The sequence below is a fragment of the Erythrolamprus reginae genome, chromosome 10 (genome assembly GCF_031021105.1).
Source record: "Erythrolamprus reginae isolate rEryReg1 chromosome 10, rEryReg1.hap1, whole genome shotgun sequence".
Classification (NCBI taxonomy): domain Eukaryota; kingdom Metazoa; phylum Chordata; class Lepidosauria; order Squamata; family Dipsadidae; genus Erythrolamprus; species Erythrolamprus reginae.
This window is the reverse complement of record NC_091959.1, coordinates 8,335,677-8,362,241: the sequence shown is the minus strand read 5'-3', so window position 1 is coordinate 8,362,241 and position 26,565 is coordinate 8,335,677. Positions and strand designations below refer to the sequence as shown.

At 42.5% G+C, this 26,565-nt stretch overlaps 1 protein-coding gene across 4 annotated transcripts in view; it reads left to right on the top strand.

Annotated features, from left to right (window-relative positions):
- DMXL2 (Dmx like 2) overlaps positions 1-26,565 on the top strand; it is a 103,252-nt gene that overhangs the window by 52,766 nt on the left and 23,921 nt on the right. For 2 of the 4 annotated variants that reach the window (XM_070763020.1, XM_070763022.1), the window contains exons 19-32: positions 1,722-1,832; positions 2,834-3,003; positions 3,943-4,040; positions 7,707-7,872; positions 8,888-9,152; positions 10,002-11,050; positions 11,342-11,533; positions 12,340-12,416; positions 13,987-14,117; positions 17,133-17,381; positions 22,533-22,705; positions 23,034-23,164; positions 24,998-25,083; positions 26,271-26,472. In XM_070763020.1, coding sequence (XP_070619121.1) covers positions 1,722-1,832; positions 2,834-3,003; positions 3,943-4,040; positions 7,707-7,872; positions 8,888-9,152; positions 10,002-11,050; positions 11,342-11,533; positions 12,340-12,416; positions 13,987-14,117; positions 17,133-17,381; positions 22,533-22,705; positions 23,034-23,164; positions 24,998-25,083; positions 26,271-26,472 — 3,100 coding nt within the window. Of the gene's footprint in view, positions 1-1,721; positions 1,833-2,833; positions 3,004-3,942; positions 4,041-7,706; positions 7,873-8,887; positions 9,153-10,001; positions 11,051-11,341; positions 11,534-12,339; positions 12,417-13,986; positions 14,118-17,132; positions 17,382-22,523; positions 22,706-23,033; positions 23,165-24,997; positions 25,084-26,270; positions 26,473-26,565 lie in introns of all 4 variants that reach the window. The other 2 variants (XM_070763021.1, XM_070763019.1) reach the window with 1 other exon arrangement.

Below are 26,565 nucleotides of genomic sequence, written 5' to 3'. Positions count from 1 at the left end.
AAATAGATCTATACAGTGATACCTCATCTTACAAACGCCTCATCATACAAATTTTTCGAGATACAAACCCGGGGTTTAAGATTTTTTTGCCTCTTCTTACAAACTATTTTCACCTTACAAACCCACCACCGCCGCTGGGATGCCCCATCTCCGGACTTCTGTTGCCAGCGAAGCACCCATTTTTGCACTGCTGGGATTCCCCTGAGGCTCCCCTCCATGGGAAACCCTACCTCCAGACTTCCGTATTTTTGTGATGCTGCAGGGGAATCCCAGCAGTGCAAAAACGGGCACTTCGCTGGCAACGGAAGTCCGGAGGTGGGGTTTCCCAGCGAGGGGAGACTCAGTGAAATCGCAGTATCGCAAAAACACAGTCTGGAGGTGGGGTTTCCCATGGAGGGGAGCCTCAGGGGCATCCCAGCAGCGCAAAAACGGGTGTTTCGGCTGGCAAAAGGGGTGAATTTTGGGCTTGCACGCATTAATCGCTTTTCCATTGATTCCTATGGGAAACATTGTTTCGTCTTACAAACTTTTCACCTTAAGAACCTCATCCCGGAACCAATTAAGTTTGTAAGACAAGGTATCATTGTACTAGTCTCCCTTCTTTTTCATTATGAGCAAAAGTGTGTGTGTGAGAGAAAGAGAGAGAGAGAGAGAAACAAACTTGAAATTTTTCTCATATGTTCCTCTTGGTTTTTACATGCTCACTGAGAAAGGATTTTTCAAAACAACCATCAGAGCATTAGCATTTCATATTATTATTAACATGTTCTGATGCTAATTAGTTAGACCAGCGGTTCTCAACCTGGGGGGGTCGAACAATCGTTTCACAGGGGTCGCCTAAGACCAGGGGAAAAGACAAATTTCCCATGGTCTTAGGAACTAAAGCTTTATTCTGGCGCCTTGGAACATATTTTTGACAATCCATCCAATAAGGCGTTTACAGTGGGGGTGTCCCTCTGACCTTCCTGCCAATCAGCTTCGAGCTCTGTAGGGAGAATTGGGACTAGACTTATGGTTGGTGGTCACCACAACATGAGGAACTGTACTAAGGGGGAGAAGGGGCTAGAAAGTTTGAAGGAGAGAAGGGTCCAGTCAACAAAGCAGTGGAAGTGATGTGCCGGTGCCTGGAGGCTGTTGGGGCCTGGATGGGTGTCAACAAACTCAAACTCAACCCAGACAAGACGGAGTGGCCAATAAGGTCCCACAGAGTTGGCCTTCTCCGGGTCCCGTCGACCAAACAATGTCATTTGGCAGGCCCCAGGGGAAGAGGCTTCTCTGTGGCAGCCCCGGCCCACTGGAACCAACTCCCCCCGGAGATTAGAACTGCCCCCACCTCCCTGTCTTTCGTAAACTACTCAAGACTCATTTATACCGCCAGGCATGGGGGAGTTAAGATACTCCTTCCCCCTAGGCCATTATAAGTTATGCATGGTATGTTTGTGTGTATGTTTGGTTTTCATAATAAGGGCTTTTAGTTGTTTTATTAATTGGATTGTTACATGCTGGTTTTTTTTATCATTGTTGTTAGCCGCCCCGAGTCTTCGGAGAGGGGCAGCATACAAATAAATAATAATAATAATACGTGTCAATTTATCAAGCTCAATCACATAGTTTTGTGGCAGAGCCTGGGTATTCAGCTAGTCTTATAGATGACCCTTTCACAAAGTGTGCAGAATTGTGTTTCTTTGCATCGTAGTAAAATTCTTGGTTTGCTTTTCCAGGGAGAGACACTTTAGACGAGTGCGGTCTGAGGTATTTACTCGCTATGCGGTTACACACTTGCCTTTTAACATCCCTCCCACCTTTATATCGGGTCCAGTTACTTCATCAAGGTAATTTTTTTCCCGAATATAATCAAAGCAATAAATGGGAAAAATACGAATTGATTATTTCGATACGCTTAAATATATATATATTGGTTGGGCCGAGAGGCAAATAAGGAGCTGTGATGTTCCTTCAATACACCAGGGTGATTCGACACAAAAAAATGTAACCCTTCCCTGGTGCAGAGCTGAAGGGATTGGATACTGTAGCCTAGAGCACTGATTTTCAACCTTTTTTGAGCCACGGCACATTTTTTACATTTACAAAACCCTGGGGCACATTGAGGGGGGGGGGCTAAAAAATGTTTGGACAAAAAAAAATTTCTCTCTTCCTCCCTTTTGCTCCATTTCTCTCTCCCTCCTTCTTTCTCTCCCTTCTTTTTTCGCTCTCTCTCCATCCCTCTTTCTTTCTCTTTTCCTTCCTTCCTCTCTCTTTTGCTCTCTTTCTCCCTCCCTCCCTGCCTCCATGTCTTTCTCTCTCCCACCTTCCCTCCCTCTCTTTCTCTCTCTCTCTTTCTTTCTTTCTTTTTCTCTCTCTCTCTCTTGCTCTCTCCCTTGCTTTTTCTCTCTCTCTTGTTTTCTTTCTCTCTCTCTTGCTTTCTTTCTTTCTCTCTCTTGCTTTCTTTCTCTCTCTCTCTTGCTTTCTTTCTCTCTCTCTTGTTTTCTTTTTCTCTCTCTTGCTCTCTCTCTCTCTCTTGCTTTCTCTCTTTCTTTCTCTCTCTCTCTTTTTTTCTTTCTCTCTCTGAGCTTCGTGGCACACCTGACCATGTCTCATGGCACACTAATGTGCCACGGCACACTGGTTGAAAAACACTGGCCTAGAGGATAATTCTCTGCCTTACAAGGCAAAGGTTGCAGGTTCAAGTCCCAGTGGGTATGGCTAGCTGATGAGGCCAAAATAAGGCCTAAATAGTTCTATCCTAGTCTCCCTTAATTTTCAAATTCAGCAAAAAAAAACCATGTAACATATATATATAAATGGAAACGGGTTTCTTTTGGTTCTTGTGCAGGGGTTTCAACGTGCCATTTCGCTTGGGCTTTTCACTCGGAAGCAGAGGAGGAACTGATCAACATGATTCCTGCCATTCAAAGGGGAGACCCCCAGTGGTCTGAGCTAAGAGCCATGGGGATCGGCTGGTGGGTCAGGAATATCAACACTCTTCGACGGTGCATGGAAAAGGTAATGGGAGTTACTGTATACAGGGGGTAGACCAAAAAATGGAAACACTTGACTTTTTGGAATCATTAATGTTTCAACATGTTCAAATCAATCAAAACTTGACATATCTTAATGGTTATTTTTTAATTCTGTTATTTGATATATCTTTTTAAACTACCTTTTTTTAAACAGAAATTTAATGAAATTGGTTATAATTCTCCAAACAAACTGGTAATTTGTACAGTTCTGTGATACTTAGCTTGCAGCTGTGGGGCAATTCACAGTCCTGCTTCTTTCACAAAGTGAAACACACTTTGCTCTGGTTTAGTTTCAAAGCGACGAAAAATCAGCACACAAAGGTCAAAGTCATCAAGGCAGGCACGAAACACAACGATCAGATAATCCTCCACAATGGCCAAACCCACAGGCTGCTATTTATAGCAGCCTCACTAATGACCACATCCCCACCCAACCACAGGTGGCCTCATTTTCTTTGATAATAATCTCTCAGTTGTTGCTGCCAATGCATCGCTCTCCGCATGCGTGGCTGTATCATTAACTCTTGTTCCGAATCCAAGGAGGAGCTAGGTAATTGATCTCCTTCTGAGCTGTCTGCCACACTCTCCTCCTCCCTGTCACTCATGTCTTCTTGGTCAGAGGAGCCTTCATCATCAGATGCCACCGGGGGCAAAACAGGCCTGCAGCATGTGGATGTCTCCCCCACATCCACAGTCCTTGGGGCAGGAGCTGGGCCAGAGCTAACCACAACACTTAGAGAGGGCTGCAAAAGCAGTAGGAAGCAGTATATAAGTCTAAATGCTATTGCTATTGTGCATGCTTTTCCTGGAGGAAGTGGAATCAGAGTATTTTCCAAATATCCTTACGTTATATAGGGATGTCCTGCCCTGATTGACACTATATGATGATGTCACTTTGCTTCCTTCTGTTCGATGCAAACAGGTTGCGAAAGCTGCCTTCCAGAGGAACAATGATGCATTGGACGCTGCTCTTTTTTATCTTGCAATGAAGAAAAAGGCCGTGGTCTGGGGATTATTTCGGTAAGTACCATATTTACCAAATATGACCTATAAAGCCCTTCATGGCATCGGACCAGAATATCACCGGACCCCCTTCTGCCGCACGAATCCCAGCGACCGGTTAGGTCCCACAGAGTTGGCCTTCTCCGGGTCCCATCGACTAAGCAATGTCGTTTGGTGGGACCCAGGAGAAAAGCCTTCTCTGTGGCGGCCCCGACTCTTTGGAACCAGCTCCCTCCAGATATGAGAGTTGCCCCCACCCTCCTTGCCTTTCGCAAGCTCCTTAAAACCCACCTCTGTCATCAGGCATGGAGGAATTGAAATTTCTCTTTCCCCCTAGGCTTATAGAATTTATACATGGTATGCTTGTATGTATGAGTGGTTTTTTAAATTGGGGGGTTTTTAGATTGTTTTTAATATTAGATTTGTTTACATTGTCTTTTTATATTGTTGCTGGCCGCCCCGAATGTTCGGAGAGGGGCGGCATACAAATCTAATAAATAATAATAAAATAATTTTTTGAAATATAAAATGCACTTCGCCCCCCCCCCCCCATGAAAGATGGTGAAAATTTGGGTGTGTCTTATATGCCAAATGTAGCCAAGACACTCCATCAGAAAAGCAAATAATTGAAAAAAAATTCAGGCGTGCCGAGATGGATGAGATGTCAAGAGATATTAAAGGTATACATATATTGATGGGTGAACCCAACGGTGTTCAGGTTCGGCAAGTTCGGACGAACTTTACGCAAAATTTGGCCAAACCCGAACCGAACTCGAACTCCGAATGCTGCATGACGTCAAAGCTCCGCCCCCGAAATCCCATCGTTTTTTAATTTTACGGATTTTTTATTTTTATTTATTTTTATTTTTGCGAAAAAAGACCGCCCTTTGCTTGCAGCGCCGCTGCGCCATCCTTTTTCATAAAAATAACAATGTTTATTTTTACGTGAAGACCTCGCTTTGAAGGAGCTGTGGAATCCCTCCCACGAAGAGATTCCGGGGGCGGAGCTTTGACGTCACCGGCAGGTTGCTAAGGACGCCAAGGTTATCACTTCCTGGATTCCATGGAATCCAGGAAGTGATCACCTTGCCATCCTTAGCAACCTGCCGGTGACGTCAAAGCTCTGAATGCCAAACACGACCCCGACCTTTGCCCAAAGTTTCAAAAAATTTCAGGTTTGTGTTCGGCATACCGAACACCGCAAAATTCGGTACGGACCCGAATTTGTGCAAGTTCGGTTCGCCTCATCACTATATACAAACAGACGAAGTAGACAAACCATGGGATAAATGGTACTGTTGGATCCAGAATAGAATAACATAAAGAGATGGCAAGAGACCAAATACTGACCAAAAGACTATAGACAAAAAATATAAATCGAACGTTTAATAAGATAAAGGGACTTTACTTTCACTCTTTTCTTCTTATTTCTTCCCTTTTCAATGATGAAGTAACTAATCATGAATGGAAATGTTGCATAAGTTCGGAAACTTCAGATCGTGCAGAATGCAGCTGCGAGAGCAGTCATGGGCTTTCCCAAAAATGCCCATGTTACACCAACACTCTGCAGTCTGCATTGGTTGCCGATCAATTTCCGATCACAATTCAAAGTGCTGGTTATGACCTATAAAGCCCTTCATGGCATCGGACCAGAATATCTCCGAGACCGCCTTCTGCTGCACGAATCCCAGTGACCGATTAGGTCCCACAGAGTCGGCCTTCTCCGGGTGCCGTCAACTAAACAATGTCGGTTGGCGGGCCCCAGGAGAAGAGCCTTCTCTGTGGCGGCCCCGACTCTGGAACCAGCTCCCCCCAGAGATTAGAACTGCCCCTACCCTCCTTGCCTTTCGTAAACTCCTTTGTCGTCAGGCATGGGGGAATTGAGACATCTCCCCCGGGCCTATATAATTTATGTATGGTATGTTTGTAGGTATGTCTGCTTAAAAATGGGGTTTTCTTAACTACTTTAAATTTTAAATTGTAAATTATTAGATTTGTTATGAATTGTTTTATTATGTTGTGAGCCGCCCCGAGTCTACGGAAAGGGGCGGCATACAAATCTAATAAATAAATAATAAATAAATAAGGAAAAAGGAACGGGCTATGATCTGCAATGTATAATGAGATACTTTTTTCTTTTTATTGTATTTGGAAATAAAAATAAACGTTAAAAAAATGTAGCCCGGCCCACCAGGCCAAAAACACAAGACACCAAGGAGGCGATGGTCTGTGGCAGGGGTAGGCAAAGTTGGCTCTTCTATGACATGTGGACTTCAACTCCCAGAATTCCTGAGCTAGCATGGTTGTCTGAGGGATTCTGGGAGTTGAAGTCCACAAGTCAAAGAGCCAACTTTGCCTACCCCTGGTCTCTGGCAATCCCTGCAGCCTGGAACAGCTGATTGGGGGTACTGATTCATCCACCAATCAGCTGCTCCTGCTGAAACAGGCTGCAATAATGTGCTAAAGCTAACAAGGCTGTTTGCTGCAAGGATGTGTCACAGTTTGCACAGCAATCATATCCGGAAAGCACACCCAAGTAACTGATTCAGCAGATTCAATAACTTCTCTTTATATAATAATAATAATAATAATAATAATAATAATAATAATAATAATAATAATAATAATAATAATAATAATAATATAAATTTATTGTCATTGTCAAAACAACAAATTGTCATTGGCAACGAAAGTCGTGTGACACCCAGAGACCAGTCCCACCACACATAAAATCAGAATAGGTAATTTAAAAATAGAATAAAAAATAGAATAAAATGCCCCACCCACTACAAATCCCCCACCCTGAACCACTCAACCATCTACATGACAAACCAAGTAATATCGTCCAACAGTTCACTGATGGTGACCCTTTAGTTCATTGTTAAGTGCGAGTATAGCTCTGGGATAAAAACTATTCAGGAAACGTGTGGTCCGAGTTCTAGTTGTTCTGTATCTTCTGCCAGAAGGCAACAGTTCAAAGAGATTGTAAGCCGGATGAGAAGAGTCTTTGAGAATGGTACGCACCTTCCTAGAACAGCGAGATGTGAAGATGTCATCCAGGGCGGGTAGCTGGAGCCCAATGATGATATAACACAACACATGAAGTGAATATACAATACCAAAAGCAGGTTTTCCAACATGGTACCGTGTTTCGCTGAAATAAGCACTTGGCCATGCACTCAAAAGCCAGATTGGGTTTATTATCAGGGAATGTCTTATTTTGGGGAAAACAGGCTAATAAATACAAGCAAAATGCAGGCAGAGGAGTTTCAATTTCAGTTTTAGTTTCAGAACAGGATGCAGCTTTAGCACAGAACAGTTGAGCTAAGCCATGCACAGGCTCCGTGCTATCTCCTTGTTGCTCACATAGCAGATACTGTTTCAGTTTCCAAACAGCCCTCAACTCTATTACACACAGGCAGGATGCTAGTCAAATGAATATCGATGGATGCTGGTAGGAAGATGCAATTTTTTTTTCTTATTTTCCTCCCCAAAAATGAAGGTGCATCTCATACTCCAGAGCGTCTTATACTCCTGCAAAATGACAGAGACTTGTGCTTTCGGAAGCTAACCACAGTTTAATCCAGGATGTGTTTACTTAGATATAAATCCTGCTCAGTTCAGTGGAGTCAGTGGACATCTACTGTAGTGGCTCAAAATGCAGCTTGATTTATTTTCCTACAGTTCCCAACACGATGAGAAAATGACCCAGTTCTTCAGCCATAATTTCCATGAGGACAGATGGCGCAAAGCTGCACTGAAAAATGCTTTCGCCCTCCTGGGGAAACAGCGCTTTGAGCAATCGGCAGCTTTTTTCTTATTAGCGGGGTCGTTAAAGGATGCCATTGAGGTATGGGTTCAAAACCACAGGGTGAGCTCAAAGGGAGGATGGGCAGGGTGGGTGGATGGGTGGAAGGAAGGAAGGAAGGAAGGAAAATTCTCTTTAGCTTCAGAAGGAATGAAGGAAGAGAAGGAAGGAAGGAAGGAAGGAAGGAAGGAAGGAAGGAAGGAAGGAAGGAAGGGTTTGTTGATGGACCAACAGAAAGATGGGAGGTTGGTTGGCTGCATGCATAGACAGACAGACTGATAAGTGTGTGCATGGATGGATTGGTAGGTAATTGTGTGGATGAATAGATACATGGATGCATGGATTGGTGCATCAATGGATAGGTGGATGATTTTATCAATTGTGGTTGGTTGGTTGGTTGGTTGGTTGGTTGGTTGGTTGGTTGGTTGGTTGGTTGGTTGGTTGGTTGGTTGGTTGGTTGGTTGGATAGATGGATAGATGGATAGATGAGTGTGTTGAAGGACAGACAGACAGATGGATGGTTGGCTGCATGGATGGAAAGACCGATAAGCATGTGCATGGATGGACATGTACTGGTGGATGATTGCGTGGGTGGATGCATGGATAAGTTTGTCAATGGACAGATGTGTGATTTTGTCAACGGGCTGATGAATGGATGGGTGATTAGCTTGATCAATGAATGGATGAGTTTGTTGGACAGACAGATGTGTAGGTGTGTGGATGGATGCATGCATGCATTGATGGACAAACAGATGTGTGGTAGAAGAATGGAGGGACAGGTGGGTGTGTCAATGGACTAATACATGGGTGGTTGGGTGGGTATTATAATGAATGGATGGACAGGTGAGTGGGTTGTATGGACGGACAGACATGTGAGTGGATGCGTGGATTAACAGATAGATCGAGAGTGTGTTAGTGGACCATCAAATGGAGAGTTTATTTTGTTTATCCCTGCCCTTCGTTTAATGTTGGCTTGTACGTTATAATTTTTGCTTTTTAATAAATCAATTACACGGTATTTAGAAGACCTCCTTGGTGCTTCCCTTCCCACCCACAGGTATGTCTCGAGAAGATGGAAGACATCCAGCTGGCTTTAATAATTGCTCGCTTGTATGAGTCTGAGTTCGAAATCTCCTCCACCTACACAGCCATCCTCTATGAAAAGATCTTGGGCTGTAAGAAAGATGGAACTGGGTTCTGCTGCACCAATTTGCATCCAGATCCTTTCCTGAGAAGTCTGGCCTACTGGGTTATGAAAGAGTACACAAGAGCCCTGGATACCTTACTGGAACAAACCCCCAAAGAAGAAGATGAAAACCCCGGTGAGGAAATGTCAGATTATTTGGAATGTAGAAAGATAAGATTTGGTGGTCTCTTTGGGGGAAGCTCCTATGGGTCTGCCAAAGAACAGGGCCTTTTTATTATTATTATTTTTAAAAATTAATATTTTCAAAGACAAAACAAGACATACATACATTAAAAAAAACAACAAAATATGTAACACAAAAGGAGGAGCTCCAATCTCTTCAATCTTGGTGGAAGTCTCTGGTAAAACCCTTTTGTTGATTAGATCAGTGTTTCCCAACCTTGGCAACTTGAAGATATTTGGACTTCAACTCCCAGAATTCCCCAGCCAGCAAATGCTGGCTGGGGAATTCTGGGAGTTGAAGTCCAGATATCTTCAAGTTGCCAAGGTTGGGAAACACTGGATTAGATCATATCAAAGGAAGAATAACATATTTCATATCGCTGTTATATACAATTTCGAAATAATATATTTAGCAATCTTCCGATTCATTGATTTTCATTCATTTTTAGATTGTTATATGTATAATTGTTATTTTAGATTCTAATTATTAGATTTGTTATTATGTATTGTTTTTATCGCTGTTGTGAGCTGTCCCAAGTCTGCGGAGAGGGGTGGCATACAAATCTAAATAATAATAATAATAATAATAATAATAATAATAATAATAATAATAATAATAATAATAATAATAATTTCTTCTATTCAGCCAAGTATAGACCCTGTCCCAAGTTTTGTAATATTCCGTCTGTTCTTGATTTTTCAAGAACAGGGCCTTTTTTGATTGGGACCCACACGGCTGCTAAATTTGGTGTGACAGATGTTCATTGTAAGCCTCAACAACCTTCTTCTCCTTTCCCCCCAGTTATTGTCAAATCCTGCAACCCCGTGGTGTTCAGTTTCTACAACTACCTGCGTACCCACCCTTTACTCATCCGAAGAAACTTCTGCACGCCCGATGGGACGTTAGCAACGTTGGGCTTGCAAGCGGACAAAAGCTTCGTGGACAAGATTAACCTCATTGAGCGCAAGCTCTTTTTCACCACCGCAAACGCTCACTTCAAAGTCGGCTGTCCCGTCTTGGCTCTGGAAGTGCTTTCAAAGCTTCCCAAGATAAGAAGCCAGACCGTCCTTTCACCCAAGAAAGGAGAATCCACACCGATAACCCAGAATGGCCTGAAGATAGAACCAGTTGCATTAGATAAAGGCAGTATGGCAGATTGGTCACAGCCAGTGGGCACTACGGAAACGTCCTCCTTGGTTGATTGGGGCAAACCATTGATAACGTTTGAGGACGAACCTCTGAAACTTGACTGGGGGACTGATCAAAACAGTTTAGTGGACGAGCAGGAGGAGAAAGGATTGATGATGAATGACGTGGAAAGTAAAGAACAGGAGGTCAAAAGTCCCGACCCCAGTCAAGGCGAGGAAGGTGAGGTCGACAAAACGGAAGTCGACGTGATTGCGGAACAGCTCAAGTTCCGGGCTTGCTTAAAAATTCTCATGACGGAATTGAGAACGCTAGCCACCGGCTATGAAGTGGACGGCGGGAAGCTCCGTTTCCAGCTGTACAACTGGCTAGAGAAAGAAATCGACGCCTTGCACGAAATTTGCAACCACGAGGCCACTCAGAGCAAAGAGGACGGCCAAACCGAGAGCCAGGCCAGCGGGGATCTCTTGGGCCACCAGGAGACGGGGGAGAAGATGCCGTCGGGGTCCTACGAGTGGCACCAGATCGAACGGAAGCGGTTGCAAGCCAAGCGGGAGCACGCCGAGCGGCGGAAATGGTGGCTCCAGAGAAACCAGGCGCTGCTCCGGGTTTTTCTAAGCTATTGCAGCCTTCACGGGGCCCAGGGAGGCGGACTGGCTTCCGTACGAATGGAGCTGAAGTTCTTGTTGCAGGAATCTCAGCAGGTAAGAAGGCTCACCTGAGGATGTAGAGCAGTGATGGTGAAACTTTTTTTTCCCATCGGGTGCCAAAAGAGCGTGCATGCATGCTATCATGCAGGCGCGAGTACCCACACCCATAATTCAAAGCCTGGGGCGGGCAAAAACAGCTTCCCCTGCCCGTCGGAGGCCCCTTGGAGGCCAGAAATTGTCTGTTTCCCAACTTCTGGTGGGCCCAGTAGGCTCGTGTTTCACCCATCCCAGACTGACCTAATGGTATGTTTTCAGTTCTGTCATTTTTTCTCCCACTCCCACCAGGAAACTACCGTCAAACAGCTGCAATCGCCACTTCCGCTGCCCACGACGTTACCGCTGCTCTCGGCCAGCATTGCTGCCACAAAGACTGTGATCGCCAACCCCGTCCTCTACCTGAACAACCACATCCATGATATCCTTTACACAATTGTCCAGATGAAAATGCCCCCACATCCCAACGTCGAAGATGTCAAGGTAATAAAATGGGAAGCTCCACCTTGAGTGCTGAAAAACTCAGAGAAGTGGACTTGGAACAGAATAGAATAGAATAGAATATTGGAGAATAGAATATTAGAGAATAGAATAGAATATTGGAGAATAGAATAGAACAGAATAGAATAGAATATTGGAGAATATAATAGAATATTGGAGAATAGAATAGAACAGAATAGAATAGAATATTGGAGAATAGAATAGAATAGAATATTGGAGAATAGAATAGAACAGAATAGAATAGAATATTGGAGAATAGAATAGAATAGAACATTGGAGAATAGAATAGAATAAAATAAAATATTGGAGAATAGAATAGAATATTGGAGAATAGAATAGAATATTGGAGAATAGAATAGAATAGAATATTGGAGAATAGAATAGAATAAAATAAAATATTGGAGAATAGAATAGAATATTGGAGAATAGAATAGAATATTGGAGAATAGAATAGAACAGAATAGAATAGAATATTGGAGAATAGAAGAGAAGAGAATATTGGAGAATAGAATAGAATATTGGAGAATAGAATAGAATAGAACATTGGAGAATAGAATAAAATAAAATATTGGAGAATAGAATAGAATAGAATATTGGAGAATAGAATAGAATATTGGAGAATAGAATAGAATATTGGAGAATAGAATAGAATAGAATATTGGAGAATAGAATAGAATATTGGAGAATAGAATAGAATAGAATATTGGAGAATAGAATAGAATAGAATAGAATATCCTGGAAATGTATTCGTAATATCTTATCCATTTTTCTTCTGCTTCCATTTCCAGGTCCATACTCTTTATTCTTTAGCGGCTTCCCTTTCTGCATCGATTTATCAAGCCTTATGTGACAGCCATAGCTACAGGTAAGATTTCCTTCACTGCGTCCTACTCCCCACCCTGGCTCTGTTGTTCTCCCTCCTGGGATGAAACCCCGAGGTGGCCACAGATGTGTTGCGATGCTAATTGTGCTCCCTTTAGAACTAAAGGCAGGATCTGAGGGAAAGGTAGAGACCGTCTTGGATTTTTGTTGAACGGTAAACACAGGTGTGGGTTTAGAGTCAGGTTTCTCCCAGATGTGCCAATGTGACCTGCCTAATAAATCTGTATCACGAGGAACATGCCTGCCCTGGAGTTTTCATTCTGTCGGGTGTATTACGATAAAGAAATGCACCACATTTTTTTCTTCAACAATTATTTATTGAACACAAGAAAACTTACACACAAGAAAGAACGATGTTTCTTCTACACTCCCTATTTTTCCATGTAATCTCCATCCTGTTCTATGGCCTTCCTCCAGCGAGACACAAGGGCGTGTATGCCCTGTCGGTACCACTCCTTGTTCTGCTCACACAGCCATTTCTGCACTGTGTAAATCACCTCTAATGGCCTCACCCTCTGTGTCCAGCGACTAACCGTACTTCTGTCAAGTACGAATCCCAGCGACCGATTAGGTCCCACAGAGTGGGCCTTCTCCGGGTCCCGTCAACTAAACAATGTCGGTTGGCGGGCCCCAGGGGAAGAGCCTTCTCTGTGGCGGCCCCAACCCTCTGGAACCAGCTCCCCCCAGAGATTAGAACTGCCCCTACCCTCCTTGCCTTTCATAAACTCCTCAAAACCCACCTTTGTCGTCAGGCATGGGGGAATTGAGACATCTCCCCCGGGCCTATACAATTTATGTATGGTATGTTTGTATGTATGCCTGCTTAATAATGGGTTTTTTTAAATATTTTAAATTGTAAATTATTAGATTTGTTATGAATTGTTTTATTGTGTTGTGAGCCGCCCCGAGTCTACGGAAAGGGGTGGCATACAAATCAAATCGATAGATAGATAGATAGATAGATAGATAGATAGATAGATAGATAGATAGATAGATAGATAGATAGATAAGTGCAGATTCTCCATAAACTGTACACAAACGTTTGTGAATGTTCCCAACAGTTTCTTTCTCCGCAATGAGAAAGGACGGCACGCTGCTTGTAACGTACATCACTTACAGACGCCATTTCGAAACACTTCTGCAGCTATCTGTCTGAAGAAACACAAAATTTACACACGCGCTCATGACAATTCAAATAATGTACATGTAAAGTTTCTCGTTCGTTCTGTAGGCTGAGAAAAAAAATGTGGTGCATTGCTTTGACATCCATTCTCTTTTTTGTTTTCAGAAATATTCAGGATTGCTCTGATTAAAAAAAAAACTGCTTGTTTGTACGTGCGAGAGCTTATTAATATAAATACAATAAATTAGTTAATTAATTAATTAAAGCTATTCCGGGGCTTTTGGCTCATGAGTCTTAATGCTTTATCTTTATGCTTTATGCAACCCTAACTTACGCCTTGCCGCTAATTTGCCAATTTTGCTTTGGTGTAAGAGGTTTTTTTTAAAAAAAAAAATCTGTGGTGAAGAAAAAATTTAAAACTTCTTCTTAGCAGTCAGACAGAAACAAATCAGTTCACAGGGATGGTTTACCAAGGACTGCTGCTCAGCGACCGTCGGCGTCTGAGGACCGAGAGCATCGAAGAACACGTCACACCGAATTCACTGCCTGCTCAATGGCCTGGTAAGCAAAGCCACCCATGCCGAAGTCTTTATGCAATTGTCATGCCATCGGTCGGTTGGTTAGAATTCGCTCTGAAAACAAGTATTTTGAGATGAACTGGTACCATGTTAAGCTCAGAGCTTTTCCAATAAGAGCTGAATCAAGCAGGTTCCGTTTTTGAAATGTTTTGCCCATCCTTATTCTTCTTTTTTTGGCGGGGGGGTTATTAATGTCGGTTGGCGGGCCCCAGGGGAAGAGCCTTCTCTGTGGCGGCCCCGACTCTCTGGAACCAGCTCCCCCCAGAGATTAGAACTGCCCCTACCTTCCTCGCCTTTCGCAAACTCCTTAAAACCCACCTTTGTCGTCAGGCATGGGGGAACTGAGATATCTCCCCCCGGGCCTATACCATTTATGTATGGTATGCTTGTGTGTATGTCTGTTTAATAATGGGGTTTTTTAATATTTTAAATTGTAAATTATTAGATTTGTTATAAACTGTTTTTATTGTGTTGTGAGTCATCCCAAGTCTACGGAAAGGGGCGGCATACAAATCTAATAAATAATACTAATAATAATAATAATAATTTTTCTCCATTTTCAATACATTTGGAAATATTTTCATATTATAATAAATACAGTATCGAGTTAGTACATTATTTATAATTAATCTCTGTTCTGCCTGACTGGGCTCAGGCAATGTGTAACAGTCCAAGGAAAAGAAATGAAACACACACATGCTCTTCTAATCAGCAAACTTGTATTAAACAAACAAAAAAGGGTTACTCAAAACAGTCCTTAGTGTCAGGAAACAATGATAGTGCAGGGCTTACTTCAGCCGCATACAAAAACACAGGAAAAAGCAAACAAAGACAACCTGGAATGAGCAAAGACATTTCAGGAGTCCTTTTGAATCTTTGGAGCAAACAGCAAGTCCCAGAGGTTTCACCTCCTACGTGTCTGAAAAAGCTGGGTTGAAAACTCCAAAGGCACGGAACAGAAACTTCAGAGCAGGAACCACACAATAACACAGATAAACAGCCACAGTTTGCCTTGTGCCTCTGTTCCCTTTTATACCTTTAGCCCTCATTAAGGGAACCACACCCAGCCCTCAGTATAAGAACCACACCCAACCCAGGTGCTACTCTGATGACTTGTAATAATCCTTCAATTGATCCCTTCTTTGCATCGCTCTTCTGCTACGCATGTCTACGAATTGTTCTGCAGAGAAATCCAAGGATGAAAGACTGTCTGAGGGACTGCATGCCAAATCCCCTGGGCTGTCTGCTGAGTCCTGCGAACCAGTGGCCTCATCCTCCTGGCTGTCTGCCACGTCTTCCTGGCTGTCAGCCAGGCTTTCACACTCACTTTGTGCCGCATCTCTCCCATCTGTGGGAGCAACGGCTGGCCCAGACCCAAACACAACAATCTCCCCCCAAAATTATTGGTTCCAAATTAATTACTTCCGGTGTCAGTCCAATCCCCCCAAACTTGACCTCTAATTTTGTCATCGAGATATCTAATTTTCTTCTAATTGAATTCAAGCTTGATTTCTTTTAAACCTTATTAAGTTAATGTCCTTCTCCTTTAGTACTTCAAATATGCCATAGTGCCTGCTCCCCCTTCTTGTGTATGCTCTCAAAACCCTTACAAAAAAGAAAACTTTATCAACTACAAACAATAGAAAAAAGAAAAATATATAATTCAAAAAAGAAAAGAGAAAAGGAGAAAAAAGATTGATTGTTTAGTAGCATCCTCTAAACTTCTAAAAAGTTATTAAGCAACCGAGAATTAAGGAGACATTTCCTAACAGTGAGGACAATTAACCAGTGGAACAGCTGGCCTCTAGAAATTGTTCTGGATAATGATTAAAATGATTAAAGCATTTATGGATAAGAAACATACTATTTAATTATTTCCTATTTTAAAAGTAATTAAGGATCATACTAAGGTACTAGAGAAGAAAGGACAATAAAAAATTTCTATAAACATGCAAAACAAATTAAGAAAAAACATTTAAAAACTTTGGACATTGTGAAGCACACCTGTGATACAATTCTAATTGTGCTTATTCTCAATTACATAGCTAATACTTACATTATATACATCGTTTCTATACATTGATCTTACTCTAGTATCATTTTTTTCCCCAATCTCCTCTTTTACCGAAACTCTGTTTTGATTCCACAGTTTTTCTAATTTTTTATTTGACTTTCCATCTTTATTTTTCCCTTTTCTTTTTTCCCGATCTTTATTTCTTTGTCCAAAACACAGCTGAGAAGCTCCTCAGCTGTCTTTCGGGCTAAAACGTCCGTCGGAGCATGCGCGGAAGTAAAATTGCGCACCAATGCGCACCGGTAGCAAAAGGTAAAAGGAAGCAAGAAAGATCGTGCAGAATGCAGCTGCGAAAGCAATCATGGGCTTCCCTAAATATGCCCATGTCACACCAACACTCTGCATTGGTTGCCGATCAGTTTCCGGTCACAATTCAAAGTGTTAGTTATGACCTATAAAACCCTTCATGGCACCAAGCCAGATTATCTCCGGGACCGCCTTCTGCCGCACGAATCCCAGCAACCAGTTAGGTCCCACAGAGTTGGCCTTCTCCGAGTCCCGTCAACTAAACAATGTCGTTTGGTGGGACCAGGGGAAGAGCCTTCTCTGTGGTGGCCCCGGCCCTCTGGAACCAACTCCCCCCAGAGATTGGAATAGCCCCCACCCTCCTTGCCTTTCATAAGCTCCTTAAAACCCATCTCTGCCATCAGGCATGGGGGAACTGAGATATTCTTTCCCCCTAGATCTCTACAATTTATGCATGGTATGTTTGTATGTATGTTTGGTTTTATAATAAGGGGTTTTAGTTGTTTTAGTATTGGATTGTTACATGCTGTTTTTATCACTGTTGTTACCCGCCCCGAGTCCATGGAGAGGGGCGGCATACAAATCCAATAAATAAATAAATAAATAAAATAAAATAAATAAAGCAAACCCTGCCCTGGTCTAGATGTTGCCCATAACCAGTTCCACTATTCTCCCCAGGTGTGAGTTCCCTACTCAATCTTTTAAGTTCAGCCCAAGATGAGGACCAGCCGAAGTTAAACATCTTGCTTTGTGAAGCTGTGGTAGCCGTGTACTTGAGCCTTATGATCCACGCTCTTGCAACCAATGCGGCGAATGAATTATTCCGACTGGCAGCCCATCCTCTGAACAACCGCATGTGGGCAGCGATCTTTGGTGGAGGCGTGAAACTTGTGGTTAAGCCCAGGAGGCAATCGGAAAATATCCCAGGTAAGTCTTCAAAGATTTATAGAGAATTTCTGATCATGAGAATAGATGCTTTCCTAATCCTGAAATCAAGGTTGACTTTTCTGACTCCCCAAGGCCGTTTCCCCAAGAAACCCCAATTGTGCTCAAGAGAGATCTAGGGTATTTGGTTAAAAAAAAAAAAAGCTGTCTCTTCCTCCCCAATAAATAAATCATCAACTCTTTCTAGATGTAAGAAAGACAATGTCTATATATTTTTTTATTTTTTTATTTTGTCAAACAATTATAGAGTGGTATAATAAGTGTGTTGTTATACTATTTTGAATATTTGAATTTAGTAGTTAAATTGTATTAGATGGTGACTATTTACAATATAAATGTAAATTCTTCCTTCTTCTCTTAAAATTTTTCATATACTCAGAAACTTTTATATAGATTCATATTTACTATTTTAAAATTGATACTTTCACATATTTCGTAGACAATGTTAAACAACAAAATGAATCTTTCTTCTTTTTTTCCTTTTTATTACAATGATGACGTCCACCTTGAGCGGAGCGACTGTAGCTCCACTAAATGTTGTATGTCGTGTTTGTTATGTTTGTTTTTGAAAATTAATAAAATATTTTTTAAAATATTGAATAAATAAATAAACCAACTCTTGCTACAGTAATTGCAGTTTACTGCCAGAAGGCCTGGAAACGTACAAAAATGTTATCAATTCAATACTTCTGAAGGTAGTTAAAATTTTCTGCCCACTATCACAATGCAAACATATAATGGTTCCACCCCGCAGACCGTGTCAACCATTCCTCTTCTGATCTGTTCAACTCAGATAAACCACTGCGCTTAGCCACCAATGCAGAAACTACAACAGCCTTTGACAATTCACAGTTACCCAACCACACAGCTTTATCAGGCATCAACCAAACCTTTGCTGGCTGCGATAGTTGCCCTCCGCTGCCGCAGGATGGTGAGGAACACATATGCTAGTGGGTGTGTGGTTTATGCTCTTCTAAAAACAGGTCCAGCCGTGCACCTCTTGCATGGGTTTTAATCTTTCCCTTTGCTTTGAGATGTGCCGCCTGTTCTCCTCGATCGGTTGGTGTGTCTTCTTTTTCATAATTGGAGATTTCTACGAAGTGCGTTAGGGACTGTGTGTTCTTTCACTCTCTTTCCTGAAACAGTGTTTTAAAAACTAGCGTATACTAGTTTTTTTGTAAGTCGGTGATGGCGAACCTATGGCACGGGTGCCACAGGTGGCGCGCGGAGCCATATTGGCTGGCACACTAAGCCATTGCCCTAGCTCAGCTCCAGTGTGTATGTGTGTGCTGGCCAGCTGATTTTTGGCTCACAAAGAGGCTCTGGAAGGGCATCAGATCAGAATACCTACGAGACCGCCTTCTGCCGCACAAACCCCAGCAACCGATAAGGCTTGTTTGTTTGTTTGTTTGTTTGTTTGTTTGTTTGTTTGTTTGTTTGTCTGTCTGTCTGTCTATCCATCTATCTATCTATCTATCTATCTATCTATCTATTTATTTATTAAATTTGTATGCCGCTCCTCTCCGTAGACTTGGGACGGCTCACAACAGTAATAGAAAAAACAATGTAGAATACAAATCTAATAATTAAAACTAAAAACCCATAATTTAAAAAACATGCACACAACACACCATACATAAACAATATAGGCCTGGCGAAGTTATATCTGTTCCCCCATGCCTGACGACAGAGTTTACGGAGTTTACGAAAGGCAAAGAGGGTGGGGGCAGTTCTAATCTCAGGGGGGAGCTGGTTCCAGAGGGTCGGGGCCGCCACAGAGAAGGCTCTTCCCCTGGGACCCGCCAAACGACATTGTTTAGTCAACAGGACCCAGAGAAGGCCAACTCTGTGGGACCTAATCAGTCGCTGGGATTCGTGCGGCATAAGGTGGTCCCGGAGATATTCTGGTCCAATGCCATGAAGGGCTTTTTAGGTCATAACCAACACTTTGAATTGTGACCGGAAATTGATCGGCAACCAATGCAGACTGCGGAGTGTTGGTGTAACATGGGCATACCTGGGAAAGCCCATGATTGCTCTCGCAGCTGCATTCTGCACGATCTGAAGTTTCCGAACACTTTTCAAAGGTAGCCCCATGTAGAGAGCATTACAGTAGTCGAGCCTCGAGGTGATGAGGGCATGAGTGACTGTGAGCAGTGACTCCCGATCCAAATAGGGCCGCAACTGGTGCACCAGGCAAACCTGAGCAAACGTCCCCCTGAAACAGTGTTTTTAAAACTTGCTTATACTAGTTTTTTTGTAAGTCAATGATGGCGAACTTATGGCACGGGTGGCACAGGTGGCACGCGGAGCCATATCGTCTGGCACACAAGCCATTGCCCTAGCTCAGCTCCAGCGTGTATGTGTGTGCTGTCCAGCTGATTTTTGGCTCACAAAGAGACTCTGGTAGGGCATCAGATCAGAATACCTTCAGAACCGTCTTCTGACGCACGAATCCCAACGACCGATAAGGTCCCACAGAGTTGGCCTTCTCCGGGTCCCGTCGACTAAACAATGTCGTCTGGCAGGCTCCAGGAGAAGAGCCTTTTCTGTGGCGGCCCCGGCCCTCTGGAATCAACTCCCCCCAGAGATCAGAACTGCCCCCACCCTCCTTGCCTTTGGTAAGCTATTGAAGACCCACCTATGTCGGGGCTGTATGGTATGGTATGATTGTGTTGCATGGTTTTAATCATGGGTTTTTAGATGTCTTTTAATATATTGGATTTGTCACATTGTTGTTTTTGTTGTGAGCCGCTCCGAGTCTCCGGAGAGGGGCGGCATACAAATCAAATCAAATCAAATCAAATCTAAACAAGCTCTTTCAGCATCCAAGGAAAAAAAGGTTCGCCATCACTGTTATAAGTTATATTCCCCTGCTTCCTTTTCTTCTAATTTCCACAATGTTTGTTTTGTTTTATTTTTTCACTTCTAACATTTCTTTAAATCCAGTAGCCGTTCCAGTTTATGGTGATACACAGGATACTAAGCAAGGTCTGTGTGGTTTTGCCGTGTGGTCTGATCCTACTTGTGTGAGGAATGAAGCTTGTTCAGTCTGTTTGTAGTATAGTCAGATGTTGTCAAATACTGTGCGTAGCCAAAACGAAAAACAAAACCCAGCCTAACAAACAATGTGGGGATAAAACTGAGCTATCGATCTGTTTCCATCTCCAATATCTGATACAAAATTTCTTGGCTTGTAGATGGACAGAAGCCTATCCAAGCTTCTGTCTATTCTCTTCCATATGTATTGTATAATAAATAAAAAAAATAAGATTCTAGGATATAGTATTCTAAGAGGACAAATCTGCATTAGGTCACCTACTTCATCACATTTAGGAACAGGCCTCTAAAATCATGCAGAGATTTTTCCCTTGACATTTTCAACTACAGTGGTACCTCTACCTAAGAATGCCTCTACTTACGAATTTTTCTAGATAAGAACTGGGTATTCAAGATTAATTTTTTGCCTCTTCTCAAGAACCATTTTCCACTTACAAATCCGAGCCTCCAAAACTGTAACCGGAAAAGGCAGGGAGAAGCCTTCGTGGGGCCTCTCTAGGAATCTCCTGGGAGGAAACAAGGCTGGAAATGGTGGGGAGAAGCCTCTGTGGGGCCTCTCTAGGAATCTCTTGGGAGGAGACAGGGCCGGAAAAGGCGGGGAGAAGCCTCTGTGGGGCCTCTCTAGGAATCTCTTGGGAGGAGACAGGGCCGGATAAGGTGGGAAAAAGCCTCCATGGGGCCTCTCTAGGAACCTCCCGGGAGGAAACAGGGCCTCCACCCTCCCTGTGGTTTCCCCAGTCGCACGCATTATTTGCTTTTACATTGATTCCTGTGGGAAAAATTGCTTCTTCTTACACAATTTTCTACTGAAGAACCTGGTCATGGAACGAATTAAGTTCGTAAGTAGAGGTACCAGTCTATTTTACTATGGAGCTTTACAAAATATTCCCATGGGAGAGAATAAATCTTTATTTTGATTAAGAAATATTTCAATATGCCTCTGCTCATATCTATAGTTCTCTTTAAAAAGAGCGGGGCGGATCAAACTTCAGAAAAAAGAATATTTTACATTGGAGTTAATCATGAGGAAAGCTCTTCTGCCTTTTTTTAAAAAAACTTTTCTTGCTGGATGGCTTTTTAAGCCTGTTTTGACTGAGATTTGACAATATTTGATCATCCTCCGAGAAGCATATTTTATCAACTATTGCTGGTAGCTTGCATTAGATGGGTAGATCCGATGTAGCTAGATCTGTATTTTTTAAAAAAATTGAGCCTGTTTTGCAGGAAAACGAGAGTAATCTTCAGCATTGCCTAGTTTATTTCTTCTGAAAAGATTCCACTTTGTGTGATTGATGGTTGAACCAGTATTGATTATTCTCAAAAGATTATGTCGCAAGAATGCCCATAACTTCCAGAAATCTGGTGGACCTCATTCCACTTCTTAGGCACTTCCTGAAGATTACCAGGACCTGTTTGTTTGTTTTATAAAAATAATTCTAAACATAGTTCCCATGTGATCTTCCTATAGTTGCAGTTCTACAACTTGTATGATGTGCTCTCTTTCTGAAGATTGAAATTGACCCTATGGAATCAACGATGTACACGCCAATTCGTCGTCCTCATGTATCGGTGTATTTCTTTAATGTATGTCCCTCTCTGTCTCTCTCTCTCTTTCTTTCTCTCCCTCTCCTCCTTTCTCTCTCTCTCCCTCTTCCTCCATATCTCTCTTCCTCTCCTCCTTTCTCTCTATCCCTCTCCTTTCCTCTCCCTCACTCTCTCTCTCTCACTCTCTCTCCTTCTCTCTCTCTCACTCTTCCTACCACTCTCTCTCCCCCTTCTTCTCCCTCTCTTGCCTTCTCTCCCTCTCTCTCTCTCCCTCTCCCTCCCTCTTTCTCTCTCCCTTCTTCTCCCTCTCTCGCCTTTTCTCCCTCCATCTCTCTACCTCCCTCCCTCCCTCTCTCCCTCTGCTTCCCTCTCCCTCCCTCTCTCTCTCTCCATCTCTTTCAACCTCTCTCACTCTCCCATTCTCTTTCACTCTCTCCTTCTCCCTCCCTCTCCTTCTCTCGCTTATTCTCTCCTTCTCTCCCTCTCCCTCCCTCCCTTTCTCCCTCTCTCTCTGCTTAGCTCCTCCAGTTCCTTCAGAAGAGACCGATAAGCATCGCCGGAGATTCAACATGAGAATGCTGGTGCCTGGAAGACCGGTCAAGGAGAGCGTGGTCCCCCCTCCGGTCCCTGCAGAAAGACCTTCTTACAAAGAAAAATTCATCCCCCCGGAACTCAGCATGTTGGACTATTTTGTGGCTAAGGTAAGCTCCCCCTGAGCATCAGGACAAAAGTTAGAAGATACCTTGAGGTCTTCTAATCCAATCCCCTGCTCAAGTAGGAGGGATGGGTCACCCAACCTCTTCTTAATGTAGGAATTACGATGATGGCATCCCCGATGGTCATCCAGTCATCCAGTCCCTGAAGGAGAGTCCATGATCTCCCAAAAGATGTTGAGCATCTCTTCCCATTCCAGGGCATTTTCCATCACACCTGAAGCCCTGCTGTGTCTCTGAAATGAAGCAACTTTATTTGTGTGGATGAGATCCGGACGTGCAAATTTTGAAGCCTCTCTTTGTCCTTCTTTTACAGCCCTTCCTTCCTTTTTCAGACAGTGGGGTGATGTACGATTCTGATGAAAGCATCCATAGCGAGGACGAAGATGATGATGCTTTCCTCTCTGATATGCAGATCCAGGAGCACAAGGATTCCAATTCGTACAGGTAGCAAACTGCCCAAGCTAGAACAAAGCCTTCTGTTTTTCTCCTGATATAAACAATACGTTTATATAGAAACATAGAAACATAGAAGACTGACGGCAGAAAAAGACCTCCTGGTCCATCTAGTCTGCCCTTATACTATTTCCTGTATTTTATCTTAGGATGGATATATGTTTATCCCAGGCATGTTTAAATTCAGTTACTGTGGATTTATCTACCACGTCTGCTGGAAGTTTGTTCCAAGGATCTACTACTCTTTCAGTAAAATAATATTTTCTCATGTTGCTTTTGATCATTCCCCCAACTAACTTCAGATTGTGTCCCCTTGTTCTTGTGTTCACTTTCCTATTAAAAACACTTCCCTCCTGAACCTTATTTAACCCTTTAATATATTTAAATGTTTCGATCATGTCCCCCCTTTTCCTTCTGTCCTCCAGACTATACAGATGGAGTTCATGAAGTCTTTCCTGATACGTTTTATGCTTAAGACCTTCCACCATTCTTGTAGCCCGTCTTTGGACCCGTTCAATTTTGTCAATATCTTTTTGTAGGTGAGGTCTCCAGAACTGAACACAGTATTCCAAATGGGCTCTCACCAGCATTCTATATAGCAGGATCATAATCTCCCTCTTCCTGCTTGTTATACCTCTAGCTATGCAGCCAAGCATCCTATTTGCTTTCCCTACCGCCTGTATAGAGCGCTGGTGAGACCACATTTGGAATACTGTGCTCAGTTCTGGAGACCTCACCTACAAAAAGAGATTGACAAAATTGAACGAGTCCAAAGACGGGCTACAAGAATGGTGGAAGGTCTTAAGCATAAAACGTATCAGGAAAGACTTCATGAACTCAATCTGTATAGTCTGGAGGACAGAAGGAAAAGGGGGGACATGATCGAAACATTCAAATATGTTAAAGGGTTAAATAAGGTTCAGGAGGGAAGTGTTTTTAATAGGAAAGTGAACACAAGAACAAGGGGACACAATCTGAAGTTAGTTGGGGCAATGATCAAAGGCAACATGAGAAAATATTATTTTACTGAAAGAGTAGTAGATCCTTGGAACAAACTTCCAGCAGACGTGGTTGGTAAATCCACAGTAACTGAATTTAAACATGCCTGGGATAAACATATATCCATTGTAAGATAAAATACAGGAAATAGTATAAGGGCAGACTAGATGGACCATGAGGTCTTTTTCTGCCGTCAGTCTTCTATGTTTCTACGTGTACTTGTCATTCTAGCCTACTATTGTGTTACCTTGATCCTTGTCCTTCCGGTCCGCTGTTGTGTTGCCTTGACACTTGTCATTCCAGCCCACTGTTAGGACTTGAATTACAGTATTTTTTGCACCACAAGATGCACCAGAGTATAAGACGCAACTTAGTTTTTGGGGAGGAAAATAAGAAACAAAATATTCTGCCTACCAGCATCCATCTGGCTAGCATCCTTAGCAATCAACTTCGATCAAGTATATTAGCTTTGCAAAGCTCCATTTGAGATGCTGTTTCAGCCACCGAAAGCTCTGTTTGAGAGGCTGGGCAGGGCTACATTTGGTGTATAATATTCACCCAGATTATTGCCCTCTTTTAGGAGGGAAAAAGTGTGTTTTATACTCCGAAAAAAATGATAACTTATAAAAGATGGAACATCCAAAAATAAAGCATAACCTTTGAGCAAGTAACCATAATCTAACCTTGACATTCAACATATTCAACATATTTCTTTCATCTTTTTTTAAAAATATGGTTGGAAGGTAAAAGTTGAACACAGTACTGTATATATCTCTTTTTCTTCCCCTTCACTGCATAAACATTTAAATTTCTTCTTTTCTACAGCTGGGCTCTCATCCATTTGGCAATGGTCAAACTTGCTCTGAACAACGTTAAGAACTTTTTCCCCATCACCGGCTTAGAACTATCTGGTGAGTTGCGATAATCTTTCGATGATCAGATGGACTTGCTCTGCATTTTTCAACCCGACAAATCAAAAAATAGTGTAGGATTTCCTGCCTAAGCAGGGGGTTGGACTAGAAGACCTCCAAGGTCCCTTCCAACTCTGCTGTTGTTCTTGTTGTTGTTATTATGTCAATACAACTCAGTAAACGAGATCACTATGCCAGATTTCGTATTTCATCACCAGTCGGGCGCTTCCCAAGCACCTAGGACTGCGTGATGTAGCGGCGAATTATGTTTGCCGATCCCAGTAAAGCGGCCTTTTACAATTGACAGGTGGAGATTTTGTCAATTCTGATGGTTTTCAAATGTCCGCTGAGATCCTTTGGCACTGCGCCCAGCGTGCCAAGTACCACTGGGACCACTTTCACAGGCTTATGCCAGAATCGTTGCAGCTCGATTTTTAGATCTTCGTATTTCACTAATTTCTCTAGCTGCTTCTCCTCAATTCTGCTGTCTCCGCGATCACAATGTCTGGTGTGTTATGCTTCAGAATTCAGTCAGTCTGAAGTCGGAAGTCACACAGTAGTTTTGCTTGCTCATTTTCGACCACTTTTTCAGGCTTATGATCCCACCAGTTCTTTGCCACTGGTAAATGGTAGTTCCAGCACAGGTTCCAGTGGATCATCTGTGCCACAGCATCATGTCTATGCTTGTAGTCAGTCTGTGCGATCTTTTTGCAGCAGCTGAGTATGTGATCGATTGTTTCATCTGTTTCTTTACAGAGTCTGCATTATTATGATGATGGTAATGATGATGATGATGATGATTACTATGATTATTATGATTGATTATTATGATTGATTATTCTGATTGATTATTATGATTGATTATTCTGATTGATTATTCTGATTGATTATTATGATTGATTATTATGATTGATTATTATGATTGATTATTATGATTGATTATTATGATTGATTATTATGGTTGATTATTATGATTGATTATTATGATTGATTATTATGATTGATTATTATGATTGATTATTATGATTATTATGGTTAGGATTATGTTTGACACCCCTGTCTTAAGTGAATAAATCCCAGGGTCTTTGGGGAATTTGAATCTTTCGTAAAAGGAGGTGTCCGGAAATGAGCATTTTTATTTTGGTTTGGGATTAAGCAAACCGCTCAAAAAATATTCCCCCTTTCAGAGCTTCCTGTCACATCACCTCTGGGCACTGCCGTGATTAAAAACCTGGAAAACTGGGAACAGATCCTGCAAGAAAGAATGGACCGCTTCGAAGGGCCCCCACCAGATTACATCAATACTTGTTTTCCCGAAGTTGGGATGGGAGCCGGAGCAGCTGCGGCCAGAATCAAAGCAATGGTTGACCCTGAAAACACACCGTTTAAGTAAGCATGTCTTTATTTTAAAGGAGGAGTGGTCATCTGAGGTTAGTCTTCCACAGGTGCTACAAACCTTTAAAGAAGTTTTGGAGACTGCAG